General features: G+C 41.9%; 1 protein-coding gene across 4 annotated transcripts in view; it reads left to right on the plus strand.

The window, feature by feature from the left end:
* Positions 1–15,396, plus strand: part of PHKB (phosphorylase kinase regulatory subunit beta) — a 142,096-nt gene that overhangs the window by 18,243 nt on the left and 108,457 nt on the right. For all 4 annotated transcript variants that reach the window (XM_055000356.1, XM_055000355.1, XM_055000358.1 and 1 more), the window contains 3 exons: positions 4,453–4,542; positions 6,244–6,382; positions 13,149–13,248. In XM_055000356.1, the coding sequence (XP_054856331.1) occupies positions 4,453–4,542; positions 6,244–6,382; positions 13,149–13,248 (329 nt within the window). The remainder of the gene's footprint in view (positions 1–4,452; positions 4,543–6,243; positions 6,383–13,148; positions 13,249–15,396) is intronic.

Raw genomic sequence — 15,396 nt, forward strand, 5'->3', positions numbered from 1 at the left:
AGTAAGCTGCTTTGATTTAACTTGCTTTACTTTCAGTCGTGGCTCTTGAGTGAGAGAGAGAGAGAGAGAGAGAGAGTGCTTTCAAGCTGCTGGTCTAAAGAAGGGCAAACTGCTTTGATTTAACTTGCTTTACTTTCAGTCGTGGCTCTTGAGTGAGAGAGAGAGAGAGAGAGAGAGAGAGAGAGAGAGAGAGAGAGAGGGAGAGAGAGAGAGTGCTTTCAAGCTGCTGGTCTAAAGAAGGGCAAACTGCTTTGATTTAACTTGCTTTACTTTCAGTCGTGGAGAGAGAGAGAGAGAGGTTAATTAGTTGAGACAACTGTATGAGTTGTTTTTTCTTAACTAAAACCTCAGTATTCAGGTTTAATTGCAGTGCTGGCACTTTGAAATAAATAAGTTGATTTTGTGTTGCGGTTTGGGCACTTGGGCTCAAAAAGGTTCGCCATCACTGGTATAGTAGGACTTCTCTTGCTGAACTGAGTTATTGGGATTAGACAGAAAAGCTGCCCTCCAGACCCTCATAAAAAGAAAGTTATAGGGACTGTCTCTATCAACATACATCACTTGAAATGTTCTGCAGAATCTTTTTTGGGTCACTGCTTGTCTCTGTGCCCTGACCTGGATAACCCAGGCAAGCCCGATCTCATCAGATCCTGGAAGCTAAGCAGGGATCCGCCCGGGTTAGTAAGTGGATGGGAGAAGTCCATTGAAGACCAGGGTTGCAAAGGCAGGCAATGGCAAACCATTTCTTTTAGTCTCGTGTCTTGAAAACCCCAGCAGGGGGGTCACTATAAGTGAGCTCAGTGGCACTTTCCCCCTCACTTGTCCCTGTAGATTTAAAACACCCTGGATTGTACCTGGGAAGGATTTGGAAAACTCATCTCTTCTTCATGAACTATCTTGTGTGTGACGACCACACATGTGTGTTGCTCTTGGGAATCGTGGCTTATCATGTGATGAAGTCCAGATTTCACTTTTTTTTGCACTTTCTGTGTGGCAGTGTGCAGTGTGCGAAGCTGCCCGCGCTCGAGAACTTGGTCAAGGGCAGAACCTGGCAAATGCATTTTCATACATCAATACAAATAAGTGATTTTCATTTATTGCTTTTCATTTGCTAGTCCCCCGTTATAAGAGAAGATGAAAATAGAAGGTGATGCTTCAAGTTAAAAGGATGCAATTTTCTTTGTAAGTGGAAGAAACAGCACGGAGTCATCAAATTAGATACATCAAAGACTTGAGAGTCGTAGGGCTGATTTCCATTATGTCTTACTGATGTAGAATTAGCCTCATCTAATTTTGAACTTACTCGAGTACAAGCTTGAATATCTAAGTGCTCCTTGACTTTGGTTCCCAATTCCATTGCATGTATATATAATAACATTTATCATTTACTATTATATTTTACGCAACTGGATTATATGGAGTATTGACCAATATTTTCCTTACCTGATGGCTATTCTGGCTGCAGTTGTCATCTCTCTCCCCCAGCTACACACACTTCAATGACTCGTTCAGTATTCCAGAGCCATTTCCAGTTAAATCTTTACCAAGTGGATACTGCTATCTATGACTTCAGTGCGGCGAACCTTTCTTTATTAGTATTCAGGATTGTGCTTCACACATGTTTACCACATCAACTGGCATTAAGTTTCATTTTAATTAGAATCAATCACTGCTGTGTTGATATTAAATATACTGCACAATTTATCAGTATGCAAAGTACTGACCAGTTTCCCTATGTGTGTAAATGATAGCAAAAACACATTTAGTGGCTTCTGTCTCCCTTGTCACCCCAATCAGCATGTTAAATAAACACAGCGCAGTACACCACCTGTTTTCTTGACCTCGAGCATTGCAGTTTTTATGGAAGAATCCTAGCCGGCGAAAACGAAGATACGTTTTTCTTTCACAGGAATTCTGTTGCATTTTATACGATCATTTTCAAAAGAGTATTGTTGGGGGAAACTGGGAACATGACTAGAACATAGTTTTGCTAGGATATTGCATTAACCAACAACTAGGCTCAAATCAACCTGGATAGTTGAGAGGGAAAAATGATAAAACTTTGTTTTAAATCTTCTACAAATGCCATACTCCATTTTTTCAATCTATCTGAATAGGGTCAGTTGTACGGCTTCCTGCTCCGCTCTTGCAATTGTTGGTAAATTGCAGCATATATTCTGATGGTTTGAGGGTCATTTTTACCCCAAACTGCGTTGAACTGTAAACTAAAGTTATCATATAGGATGAAATTAGCAAAATCATATTTCTTATATATTCACAATGATGTCTTTGTTATTCTACACTGGCAAAAGGAAATGTAATAAAAAGGATTGAGGGTTTTTTTTTCTTGAGAGCTTTGTGGTATATTCAGTATCACACCCATGATTTTTATTTTATTTTATGTTTGGGACTAACCTTGGGGTCTGCTTGACCTCTGTACTGAATTAGAAAAGTACCCTTTTTCGTTTGGGCAACGGTCGTTATAAATAACTACAGCTAGATTTATAGCATAGGTGGTTAAGGATTGACTATGTTTTAAATCCAGTTCTAGAGGGCAGGCCATGTTAGTTTGTTCCAGCAGCAAACAGTAGAGGGTCTTGTAGTTTAAAGATCATGGGATTTACAAACATTCATGGACTAGAGTCCTCTTCATTGGATTCATGAAGCAGTATCCTCAGTGGGCAGATCTCTGTCTTTCTATCTCTTGATAATATTCATGTGCTTCTGGAGGAAAACGTGTAATGTGAGATCACAGTGCATGAGAGCATTTCAGACTTCCTTGTCATCTTGTATTCCATGGCTTTTTCATTCTCGGTTTTCCTTTTTACCCACGTATATGTGTATTAACTGAAGTAGCACTTCATGTATCTGACAAAGTAGATGCTAGCCAATGAAAGCTCTAGCAGCAATAACGGTCAGGTCTGTAAGATGCAGCAAGTCTTTTAGCAGTTCGTGGAATTCAAACTTTCTGTATTCAGAGGACCCTTTCTATGTTGAGTTGTTTTCTGTACACTGTAAAGGATTCAGATACGAATTCTTGAGTGACGCCTGTTTGCGTAGAAGACTGGCTGTTCCTGAGGACATTCTAATTGTCCCATAAGATCTTAGGGCACGTTCAGTTGCTCTGCATTAAAGAGGGAGATTAATGGTGGTAGGCAATCAAGAACATCTATCATTATTACGAATATTCTAATTGAGAGATACCTGATAAACTTCTAAGGAACGCTAGTGATCCTCAGTCTATCACTTGTGTAGATTATAGCTTCGTGCTCAAAGGTATCCTATATGTAATTCTTACTTGTGCTTTCTGGATCCATTTTCATCTACCTGTTAACATACATGACATTGTTAATATTTTAGTCTAAAGTTTTCCATTGATAAAATTAGCATGAGGTATCAAGTGAAACTGGAAGGGCTTTCATTTTTATTGCTCATATACAAGAACTATGAATATATTATTCAAAGAACAGGTTAATTTTTTATATACAGCTAGCCAGGACTGATTTTTTAGTTAACTAGACAGGATGGATTCCTAGTTAATACTGAGATTTTAACAAGCAAATTTGACAACATAAAGGCAGGAGGAAGATGGAAGAAGGGAAGCCAAATATTTTTACTGTTCGTGATGGTCTAAAAACTTAAAATGAACTTGAATGATTACTCTTTCAGGCAATTTCTGAAGGTTTCCAATAAAAAAGGGCATTATATATACTTCACTGCGAACTGAATAATACATTTTCAACAAGTGGAAGAAACAATATTAATGAGGAGGTTATGTATGTTTGTTTTTCCGTCTGCAGCTATGTTACGCTGTCACGCTCTGTAAAATATCGCCATCCCATTTATTGGAATGATTGATTTCCTCTCCCAAAATATAATTGCAGAAGAAACGTAGTCTAAAGTAGTAACTTGCTGTCTGCAGATACCGATGAAGGCCTGCCTGCCACTGCAGAGCCTTTCGCTGCAGTCCAAAGCTGGTTCCAGTATGGAAAGGATAGTTAGGTGGGTAGCCATGTTGGTCTGCAGCTGAACAGCAGGATTCGAGTCCTGTGGAACCTTAGAGACCCACAAGATTTTTCCAAGTGTAAACTTTCGCGAGTAAGAGCTCCCTTCTTCAGACACGAGTATGGAAAGGAGGAATTCCAGCATGCTCTTCTGGTTTTGTATGTGTGCAGCTTGACTGTAAGCTGTAGGTTACCCCGAAAAAGCCTTTGCATCCAACTTTTGGCATCAGAGTACTGTTTTCGGATGCTGTTATTATCTTTGGGGCTGTCTGTGTACAAAGTTCTGCCTGTCTGCAGAAATACCCTCAGTATTTTGCTGCTTCCTGGGGGGAGGGAGGCCCTGGCATTCCCCTGACTACTTGGATACAAGGATATTCTTGACAATTCATTTATGACCACTGTGACTGTATTGTGACTGTAATTAAGACAAAGTCACCTCTTCCTTTAGGCTCCGTGTATGAACCCGTGAAAAGCATTAACCTTCCAAGGCCAGATGGAGAGAGTGTGTGGGATAAGTTGGATCATTACTACAGAATAGGTAAGCCACATAAGAGGCCTTTTTTGGGTAATAATATGCAGTTTTTGCCATTATGCTAGTTCACATTAATTCTTATTTGTAGTTGAGGTGCAGCATTATAAACTTGGTACAGTTAAATCTTTCCAGCACCATGACTTTAGATTGTTCTGCCTTTGAGACAGAAGGAAGAAATAAAACTGGTAGAACCAACTGGAGAGGTTTGTCACCATTGAAGCCCGTGGTGCAACTTAATGTAGCAGACCTGTTAATTGTAATGAAGAGGAAAACATCTTGGATTGAGTTTCACTTTTTTCACACCACACTCAAGGTGTTTTTCACACCACACTCAAGGTCTCAAGGTGTTAAAATGTTTTTATTTATTTATAGTGCACCTTTCTTACTGAGATCCAAGGTGGATTACACAGTGCAAGTGAATATAATATAATTCACAGCTAGGACATTTGCTGAGCAAAATACAGTATGATCAACAATTAGGACATTCGGTAAACAGATACAGTAGGTTATGGTAGCAGAAAATTTGACAGCAAGCATAAAGCCAAACACAGAGTCTCTCTACATGAGACGCCTCGGCGTTTGTCAAGTGTAGGGATGCAGTGCTAGCCAGGAAGCATAGTTTAAAGAGACAGAGCTGGCAGAGATCACTCCTCAGAGGGTTTGTTAATTTTCTCTTCCTCCCTGAAGACTGTCAATTTCACCTCTCCAGTCTAAAACTGTGTGGGATCAGAACCAGAGGGTACTGAGAAATGGCAATGGGCTGGAGCTGCCTTCCAGAGCTGGGCTTGGATCTGGAGAGATTATAATAGGCTGAAGCTTCCCTTCTGGCCTTTCACAGCCCCTTCACACAGCTCCAGCGTGTAGCAAAGCCTTTGCCCTGCCGCCAACTCTGTCTTTTTAAACTACTCTTCCCTGCTACCATTGCATCTCCCAACATGTATTCTTCACACATCAGATGTCTTGTGTAGAGAGACTCACAGTCTGTAGTTCCTGTCCTTTACTAGCATATTTCTTTGAGCTATTTCTTATGACACAGCCATATAATCTGAGTAGAAAGCCGGGTGAGTTGGAGCTTTCCTGACCTCCTTAAGCAGGCCATTCCGTGAGATGGGAGCTCCCACAGAGAAAGCGCATCTATGGGCAGCTGTTGATTTTGCCCAGCTGCAGGGCACCTTCCATGAGCCTTGCTATTTGGCAGGATAATGCTTAAAATGGAATGGATGGGCTCTGAGAAGTGGTCAGGAATACCCCCCATCTGTAGATGAAATGCTTCCAGACATATAGCAAAATGATCACTTTTGTGCACCCATGATCCCCAAGAGACAGAATTTTTATTTCTAGCGCCGAGGCTTCTATGATATCGTTTCCTTGGTTTCCCATTGAATTACTGACCCCAAGGTCCCTCGAGGGCAAGCTATAATAGGTAAAAGTGCAGTTTATAATGTAGACATGGTCTAGAACAAATTCAGTTAGCAAATGTTTCGAGGAAGAGGAATCCCAAAGCAAAAAGGCAGAAAGGAAAAACAGCTGAAAAACAGGCATGAATTGTAAAAAACATCCTGGGGTGGGTTTTTTTTTTTTTTTGGTGTGTTTTCTTTCTGCTCCGTTGTTTGCTTTTTCTATATTTATTGACTGCCTTGAAATGAAAATGTTCCTTTTAAGCTATGGAGGATGCAAGAATTGATTCGATTTGTTTTCTCTTGACAGTCAAATCGACAGTGTTGCTGTACCAAAGCCCAACCACTGGTCTCTTTCCCACAAAAACTTTTGGTGACAACCAGAGGGCAAAAGTACATGACAGTCTGTACTGCGCTGCGTGTGCCTGGGCTTTGGCGCTTGCATATCGGTAAGTGGGATCGTGTGTTATTTGTATGGCCCATTGCAAGAAATCTGCTGATTCTGGTCCACAAGAAGGTTGGAATATCCTGCCTGTCGTTAGATATTTACGGTCTAAAAAGAGCAGCATTTTAAACACTTTGTGGTCCAGCTGCCGGGCGAGTAACTATTTGCATGGTTACTGGAAAGCATTTCCCCCACCATCTCTTTTGGAGCGTAGAGTTCCTTTTTTTTTTTTACAAACAGGACTGTGTTCCCAGTGCTGGTGATTAAAATGCCATACCTGTGCTTTTCTCAAGCTTTTCTACAGATTCCACTCTTTATGAATTTCAGAAAGTCCATTGCTCCTCCTTACAGATAGTTATCCACTGCAGACGTGCCCTTGTGTAGTTCGTCTCACTTCTCGGCACTGCCCTGTAAATCTAGCCACCTCCCACTGTGAGTTCCTCTCCTATAGGAAGGATGATGGTTTCTGTACCATTTCATTATGTTAATGTTGAGAAATCTTCTTTTTAGCAACTAATGTTTCCATCAGTACTGGGCTTCTGATGCAGCATGTAATTCAAGTGTCATGTTAGGAAGGGGTATGTTGTTTAATAACATTTGTCTGGAGCAAAATAATGAAAGTAAGTAGCTTAGGAAAAGACACTTGAGTGGCATCTGCTGGAATCAGAGAGAGAGAGCACGCGCAACTGATTCAAGGGAGTCTCATAAGTGAGAATTTGTGGTAATTTAGTCCTAAAATAATCCACGTCCACAAAAAGAATGGTTTCTCTTGCGGCTGGAGGTTTTTCTTCCTTTTGTTTTCTGTCATTGAATGTAAATATGTTTTAGGATAGCTTTAATTGTAGCTCAGTGTTTATAGCTCCAAAATTTATTACGAAGGGTGGAGTAACCCTACTAAAGAAAGTGGTCCACAACTTGCTCTCTCTCTTAAATCTGTTCCCTTTTTGGCCCCTGGTTAGGCGGCCTGAGCAGGCCCTTCAAGATGCTGTGCTGTCTAACTGGGATCCTGCAGATAGATCAAGATGGGTAACCATGTTAGTCTGTCTGTAGCAGTAGAAAAGAGCAAGAGTCCAGTAGCACCTATAAGTCTAACAAAATTTATGGTAGAGTATGAGCTTTCATGAGTCATAGCTCACTTCTTCAGATACAGGTAAAATGTGAGTCCATCTGTCTTTATATCTTGGAGAGTGTTGTGATTTCAGATGCTGAATGACAATAGCAAGTAAATGACAATAGCCGGTGAATGGCAATAGCAGGCAATAGCAGGTGGGGTATGCAAAGAGGTGATGAATGTGGAGAAATCAGCATTGGTGATGAGACAGGAAGCCTAGGTCTCTATTCAATCCAGATTGAGCTTCGTTATCAATTGCAATTCAGCAGTCTCTCTTTCTAATCTCCCTTTGAAATTCCTCTGATCCTGCAGTTCTCTAGGCCCTCCCGCTATGTTGTCTCCCATAATACGTTCCGTTGTTTGCTGTGTAGATACGTCTTTCCCCCTTCCCACCCACCCCTTCCTCTAAACATGCAGCTCACTGCAGTACCTTAATTATCGCTGCTTACATGCAGGGTTCCGCTTGGCAGCTCCCCATGTCAGATGAGCCAGGCAACCCTGCCATCTGGAAAAATAGTTGGTTTTACAACATTGGGTTGGATCCAGTGCAAAATTTCGACCTGAGCTAGAGCTCTTGCGCAAGAAGAAACACCAGAATAAGGCAGATGTAGCCTCGTGCTCTAAGTCAACTTTTTCGAGCAAGAGGACCTTTTTCTAACATCAAAAAATTTCAAGGACCTGCCCCCCCCCCCCACATGATAGTTGTACTGTTAGTATCTATTCACTGAAATAATACATAATAACAAAAAAAATGGACCCCTAGGGGGGGGGGTTGTGCTAAGTCAAATTTATGGTATCCCCACTTGTGTTTTCACTTATGCATGGTCTTGAACAACCAATGATAATAAAAGCCGGGGAGTGCTAGGTGTTGCACAAGATCTCGCACGAGCACCACCGTACATGCTCATATGTGGATCCAAGCCATTTTCTTCTTCATCTCATAGCTGATGTGCCAACATGAGGGCTTCTCTTCCTCTTGCTATCATCCCCTTATCTGTACAAGCACTATTTAAAGTTGCTCCGTTGGAATTCTTACATCTATTTCCCCCCCCCCCATCCTTCCACATGATTTTTCACAGCCTAACCTCCTTCCTTCCTTTTAATTACCCCACCAGTGAGGAGATGAATAAAAGTAGTTTTGTTAACTCCATGTGGATGAAAGTTTGCTGTAATTTGGCTCATTGGATAATATGAGTGGTTCTCCTGCTCTGAAATAAATGAATAAAATTCAAGCTGAGCAGCAAGATGAACGCATCCAGGATAAAATCAGAAATAAATGCGGAATAATTAATGTATGATACTTTAGTACATTGCATAATTAAATATGATGAAACTGTCTAAATTATAAATGATGAGCAATTGTAGCGGTAGAAGGATTCATTACAGTGCAGTGTTGCCATAGTAATGGGGGAGTACTTTAAAATCAGCAGCAATTTTGCAGTGTACTGGTGTTCAATAAAAGTATACTTTTCACCTGTAAAGCAAGGAGTGCTTTAATTCAAACCAGAGTACGCCCCCCCCGCACGCACACACACACACCTCCATGGGTGCAGAGTATGGTGTGGAAGTCAGTGTTATAATGAAGCTGCACAAGGGTTTCAGGGTAACTGTCCGCCTCTATGCTGCAGGCTTGAAGTTCTGCCTATAGCTGGTCAAACTTGAATCCTGTGCAGCATGCTGGAACCACTTTATGCAGTCATGAGAGTGGAGCCGGTGACTTTGTCAAGAATGTTACTGTATTGGGTAACATCTCTGTATGCCCCAGACCTCTAAACCCGTAACAACAACAACAATAAAACATTCAATTTATATACCGCCCTTCAGGACAACTTAACGCCCACTCAGAGCGGTTTACAAAGTGTGTTATTATTATCCTCATGACAATCACCCTGTGAGGTGGGTGGGGCTGAGAGAGCTCTGAGAGAGCTGTGACTGGCTTCAAGTGGAGGAGTGGGGAATCAAACCTGGCTCTCCAGATTAGAGTCCTCCCACTCTTCACTGCTGCACCAAACTGGCACCTAACTGGTGAAGTATGTATTTTAGGAATATTTATGTATGTTATTCTAATAGGATTAATCATATTGTACCATAGGATTTTGTTTTGAGGAATTTGAAATTTTTATGGCACATATTTTCAGCCCTCCTAGAAATAGTTGAAGGGTTTGTAAATCTCATTTTCCCTGCTAGAAACATAGGTATTGATAGTTCTTTCTTAAAAAAAGATCTCTCTCGTGGTATCTTTGCAGAATATGCTCAGACTTAAAGGAGGCTTTTTGTTTCTTTTAATATAATACACAGCTTCATTTGACATTGTTTGAATTTATACTTTATGTTCCGTGTTCAAAATCAGCATACATAGTTTGGGGAGCTCTAGCTTGGCATTTAGATTAAATATTCTGTTCCATTCTGCATGTCCTTTTTATGGACATAATTTCTTCTTCCAACTCTCCCATCTTCTCATTTAAACGGCTTTGACCTTCATGCTCTGTGAAGGGTGCCCTTGCTTTCAGAAGCTACACACAGACCATTTTTGGAATTCAGGTGCGACTTTGTATTCAGAGTTAGCCCCTCTGGTCCTGTCATTCTTCAGACTGCGTTATTGCTTCCTTTTAAATGGTTGCAGTTACTTGTTTGAATGCAGCTTGCTCGTTTTGCAGTTTCCAGTCTCTCTGCCAGGACTTTTTAGTGAGGGGTAGCATGTCCTTTTCCATGTTGCTGTTTCAGAGGCCTGAGCCTTATTGACAAAGTCAGCGTTGCTTGACATTTCTGCTGCAGGTTTCAAATAGCAGCATACCTGCTTCTCAGGTTACGGATGCCGTGCCCTGTGCATGGACACTGTTGAGATTCCACCCATGCCCGTTCTACCTTTTCAAGAAGCTGCAGAAATACTGGCATGCACACAAGCCGCAGTGGGGGTCGTTCCGGACGTCCCGTGGTTCCAGATGTTCTCTTTAACATGTAGGAATTACATCACAGCAGTTTCCAAACCACAAAGATAGTGTGCAAGGGGCCCTGGATGCGTCCGGTCTGCAGTTTCTTGGCTTCTACATATTTCTGTAACGTATCTGTTTTGAAAGGATTCCAGCCATTCCTTTCACTGGGCCTGCAAGACGGAGCTGTTCCGCCAGGCATATGGGCGGTGCTAGGCGGGGGGGGGGGCTGGCCGGATTGGGCCCTCCCCACCACAAATACCCCCCATTTAAATCATCTTTTATTTTAATTTTAATTTTATTTTATTACACTTCTAGACCGCCCTCCCCGTCAGGCAGGCTGTACTACAAAGATGCTCTGGAGATGATTTAGGCTGGTTAGTTGTGCTGCTATGTTCATGTTTATATGTATTTTAACTAGTGTAGTAATTTTGGATGTTTTTATGGTTACTAATTTATAATAATCGTTTATATATTTTAACCGTATGTGTCTGTAATCCGCCCTGAGCCTGCTGGAAATGTGGAGAGGGCGGAATATAAATTGAAAATAAATAAAATAAAACAAATTCCCAGCCAAAATATCATTCACGAGCAGCTTGCAGAAGATCTCAGTTCAGATATCTGCTCAGCCTTGGCAGGAGCAAACCGGCTTGTAGCAACTGAGGGGTCAGCCAGAACGCACCCTATAGAATCAGGTGTGAAGCACTTTGGGAGTAATGTCCCGCTATTCCTTCATGATTAATTCTGAAAGTGTTTATCGGCTTCAAAACATCGCTTCCCCAGGGTTACCGGAGTCTGCATTATTTTTCGAATGCACGGCGTGGAGGAGGGTGATGTTAGTTTAACTGATATATTTATGAGGGAAGAAAAATGACACGGGAATGCTGAATAATTTACTCCCTCCTTCCAGTCAGCATCACACAGTGGGGAGATCATTTCCCTCCCCCCCCCCCCCCCCTTCTTGGAGCGCAGCTCCGCTAGTTTTTCATTTGAAGAGCTAATTATAATTTCATTTTCATGCACAGATTTTCCCATCAAGTTCAGATGATCTCTTCTCTGAACGACTTGTTTCACCGAATTCTAGTCTGTTTCCCCCGCCCAGTTTCGATGGTAGCCTTTGTTATTCTGAAAGCTTGCATAGCTGTTATCAGCTACCTTTTTCTTCAAATATTCATTTGCGACCCGTTTGATTTCCAGAGAATTTTTCTCCCTTACTGGACTCACCTTTAAAAGCCTCCCTGTTCATTTTTTAATGACAGCTCTTTGTCTGAAACTCCCTTAGTCACTGCAAATCAAAACCCAAATGTTCTTTAACCTGCAGAGCACCACCGAAGGGGATTTAGTTTAATTACAAGTCGGAAATGTCAGCTTCCAGAATGTGTATGTTTGATTTTGTTCCTGTGCTTTTAACACACGCACACACACACGTTCAATAATCGCTTTTTGCGCAGCATGATAGCCACTATAGATGACATAGAGCCAGATCGGCATGCATGTTTTCTCAGACATCATTCTCACTTTTCTAAATGGACTTTACTTCCAAGTAAGTGCACACGGAATTGGGGCCATGGTTCCACAGGTCTCCATGGTTCCACATGTTGCAGATTTCCTGGTGTCATTTTGGATTTCTCCTTTCCGACCCATTTGTAAGCTGACCATGCACTTAATTTTTAGCAGGATCTGTAGCCGAAAGGAGCAAGGACTGGGTTGCGTAGAGCTGTATGCCTTTACAAACCTTGTTTTCCCACATATACCCCAGAATCTTGAAGACATTTATTCGTAGTACATACTGCTAGTGTAGTAAAGTGAATTCTGTCAGCCTTAAAGCTTTCATCAGGATCACAATCCGTAATGCTGTGATGTCATTGAAGTCCACAAAGTGGGCGGAGCCTCTTAAAGAGACAGGGGCAAGACTTTGGCAGGACTACCAGAGGATGTACTGGCATGAAAGAAATATAGTAGTAGTAGTAGTAGTAGTAGTAACAACAACAACAACATTCGGTTTATATACCGCCCTTCAGGACGACTTAACACCCATTCAGAGCGGTTTACAAAGTATGTCATTATTATCCCCACAACAACAAACACCCTGTAAGGTGGGTGGGGTTGACAGAGCTCCTAGAAGCTGTGATTGACTCAAGGTCACCCAGCTGGCTTCAGGCGGAGGAATGGGGAACCAAACCCGGTTCTCCAGATTGGAGTCCCACTCTCTTAACCACTACACCAAACTGGCTCTCAAATAGGTTTGTTCTTATTTGCACTGCTGTTGTGAAAAGCAAGGAGTAAAACAGGTGAAGTGTTCTGCACACTAAACGCTGTTTAGTTTACCACCACCACAGATGTACCAATATGTCACTGTCAGTTTTCAGATCGGCAACTCATTTGCCTTTCGAGTTTGATGACAGGTGTGTACTTTCTCTAAAACTCACAGCAAATTCAAAATCATTTGGAAAAGGAGAGAAAAATTAAAATTGATTCTGGGGTTCCAAGTATGTATGCAACCTTTATTTGACTTTATTCTCCACAGCCTCGATGTGAAGTTTTGGGGTTTTTTAAGCTATTGGCGTGACTGTGGCCAAGCAGAGGAGGCTTGAGAGTATCAGAGATAGCTGGGGCCACTATATAACACATTCTTAATAGTTAATTATCAAGAAAAGAGCTGCTGGTGCCTTTTAAGTTTCTTGTGAATGCATTTCCAATTTGTTTCTGGGGTTATCTCTCCCACCCAGGCGCATCGATGATGACAAAGGAAGGACCCATGAGCTGGAGCATTCTGCTATAAAATGCATGCGAGGGATTCTCTACTGCTACATGCGCCAGGCTGATAAGGTAAAAACATTGCAGCATGGACCACAAGCACGCACTTAATTCTAAAGGATTAGGTTAATTGTCAGCATTTAAAATGTTCCGAGAAGGAATCAAATTAAAAGGGGCATTGGCTGTAATGCCACAACATTTGTGGCCAGATAGAAAAGATCCATTCCCAGGCTCCAGGAATTTCAAAGCTGCAGCGAAAATGCGCTTGACACTGTAAGCCAGCTCTTGAATTCATTTCAAAAATTCCTGCTTTTAATTATTCTCGGAACCTATGATGGATAGAAGTTCACTAGCTAGAAGGCCTATGATTGATAGAAGTTCACTGGTATTACAATGGCATAGCAAGTTGGTATTCTCATGAGAAGCACTGGGATGTACCTAGAAGCTACAGAGTTGGTTTTGACAATATATCAGAGGCTGACTCGCACCAGAAGAACTGAATGTGACGCGAGTGGCGTGTGATGGTAGCAAGAGACTTGTGTGAGATCACCTGCAAGATCTCACTTGCCACAGTCACAGAGGGAGCAGGCCGTTTCATTCAGTTGCGCAGTTCCCATGTTGTTACGTTGCTCCTGTGAACAAGCTCCTCAAGTACACGGTGTTTTTGCCTAAGTTGGACCGCACTGTTTGGAACTGTACATTGCTGCAGAGAGCTGCTGTAGCATAGTGGTTAAGCAGCTGGGTTATGAGTCAGCACTCTGCTGGTTCGGCTCTCACTCCTGCCATGAGCGCAGCCGGTGGCCTTGGGTGAGCCACTCCTGTATTGTGGGGATGATAATAATACTGACTTTGAGTGGGGCTCTAATCTTAGAAGAGCGGTATATAAGTGCTATTATTATTAGTTACTACTACTACTATTTTAAAACAACCATTTGGTGAGTGGAAAATACTTTTCACATCTGGAAGGGCGTCTTTTGATCCAACCCCTTGAAGAGTATCGCATTCTTGCTAATGCTATTGTGTTTATTTACCCAGTGGCATTGTTTATGGGAAAGTCCCTGAAATTGACTGTACTGGTCTCACACTATGTAATCCGCCTTGAGTCTCAGTGAGAAAGGTGGACTGTAAATGACATAAATAAGAGTAACATATCATTTTGAGCTGTCTTTTGTAAAGGCATTGGTCATATTGGTTCGGAGACACTGTGGCGTAATGGTTGGAGCGTCAACCTAGGATATGGGAAACCCAGGTTCAAATCCTCACTCTGCCATGGACGCTCATTGGATGACTTTGGGACAGTCATGCACGTCCAGCCTAACCTGCCTCACAGGGTTGTTGTGAGGATAAAATGGAGAATGGGCGAAACATAAGCCAGTTTATGCCCCTGTTGGGGAGAAAAGGGGGATATAAATGAAATGAAATACAATAAATAAAAATTACTCACATTAACCTTTTCAAGAATGGCTTGGAGATTTTAAGGCAGCATTGAGATCAAGTTATTTAAAGAATTATCTGCTTGACCTGTTTTTTTTTATTTTTCTGTTCAGTGGAAAAAAAATTCAGTGTGACATGGTCTCCTTTAAATAAGGTATCTGTCTCTTTTCTGTGCAGACTCATATGACAAGATACTGTGTAACCAGCTTTGATAGAGAGGTTATTTATGAGCCTGGCTCCCCAAGAGAATCCCGTCTTGCTCTTCACAAATGGAGGAGCTTTCTTTTCCTTATTTTATATAAGCTCTCGGTTTTTCTCGTAATTAAGTTGGAGCTTGTTTCTCGAAGGGTCAGTCTTGGCAATCTGTTATGATTGGATGAAACATAGAGAGAATATTTGTGTATAATACGCTTTAAAATCTATTTTCCGAGTAGCGTTTTGTCAGAAGCAGACTGAGTCACAGCCGTTTTCTCCACAGATACCTGTCTCAGCATAAAAAGAGCTGCTTTAGAGGTGACAAAGTGTTGCACTTATTCAGTCTGGGGCGGGTGGGAGAAACATGACACATCACAAACCGTTCAGCACCGTTCTGCTGGAAGCAGGGTGGGTGAATGGCACACAAGACTGGAGTTGTTTGGATCCTGGTCCAAAGGTGTTGCATGATCTCTTTTTCACCTACCCTAGACTGATCCAATTCAGCCTGGAAGCTAATGAAGTCCAGGAGGTGGGAGCACTGTGGCCATTTTGGCAGCTGCCCCATAGTTTTAAAAGTAGAGTAATCTGGCC

Source organism: Eublepharis macularius, chromosome 16 (genome assembly GCF_028583425.1).
Source record: "Eublepharis macularius isolate TG4126 chromosome 16, MPM_Emac_v1.0, whole genome shotgun sequence".
NCBI lineage: Eukaryota > Metazoa > Chordata > Lepidosauria > Squamata > Eublepharidae > Eublepharis > Eublepharis macularius.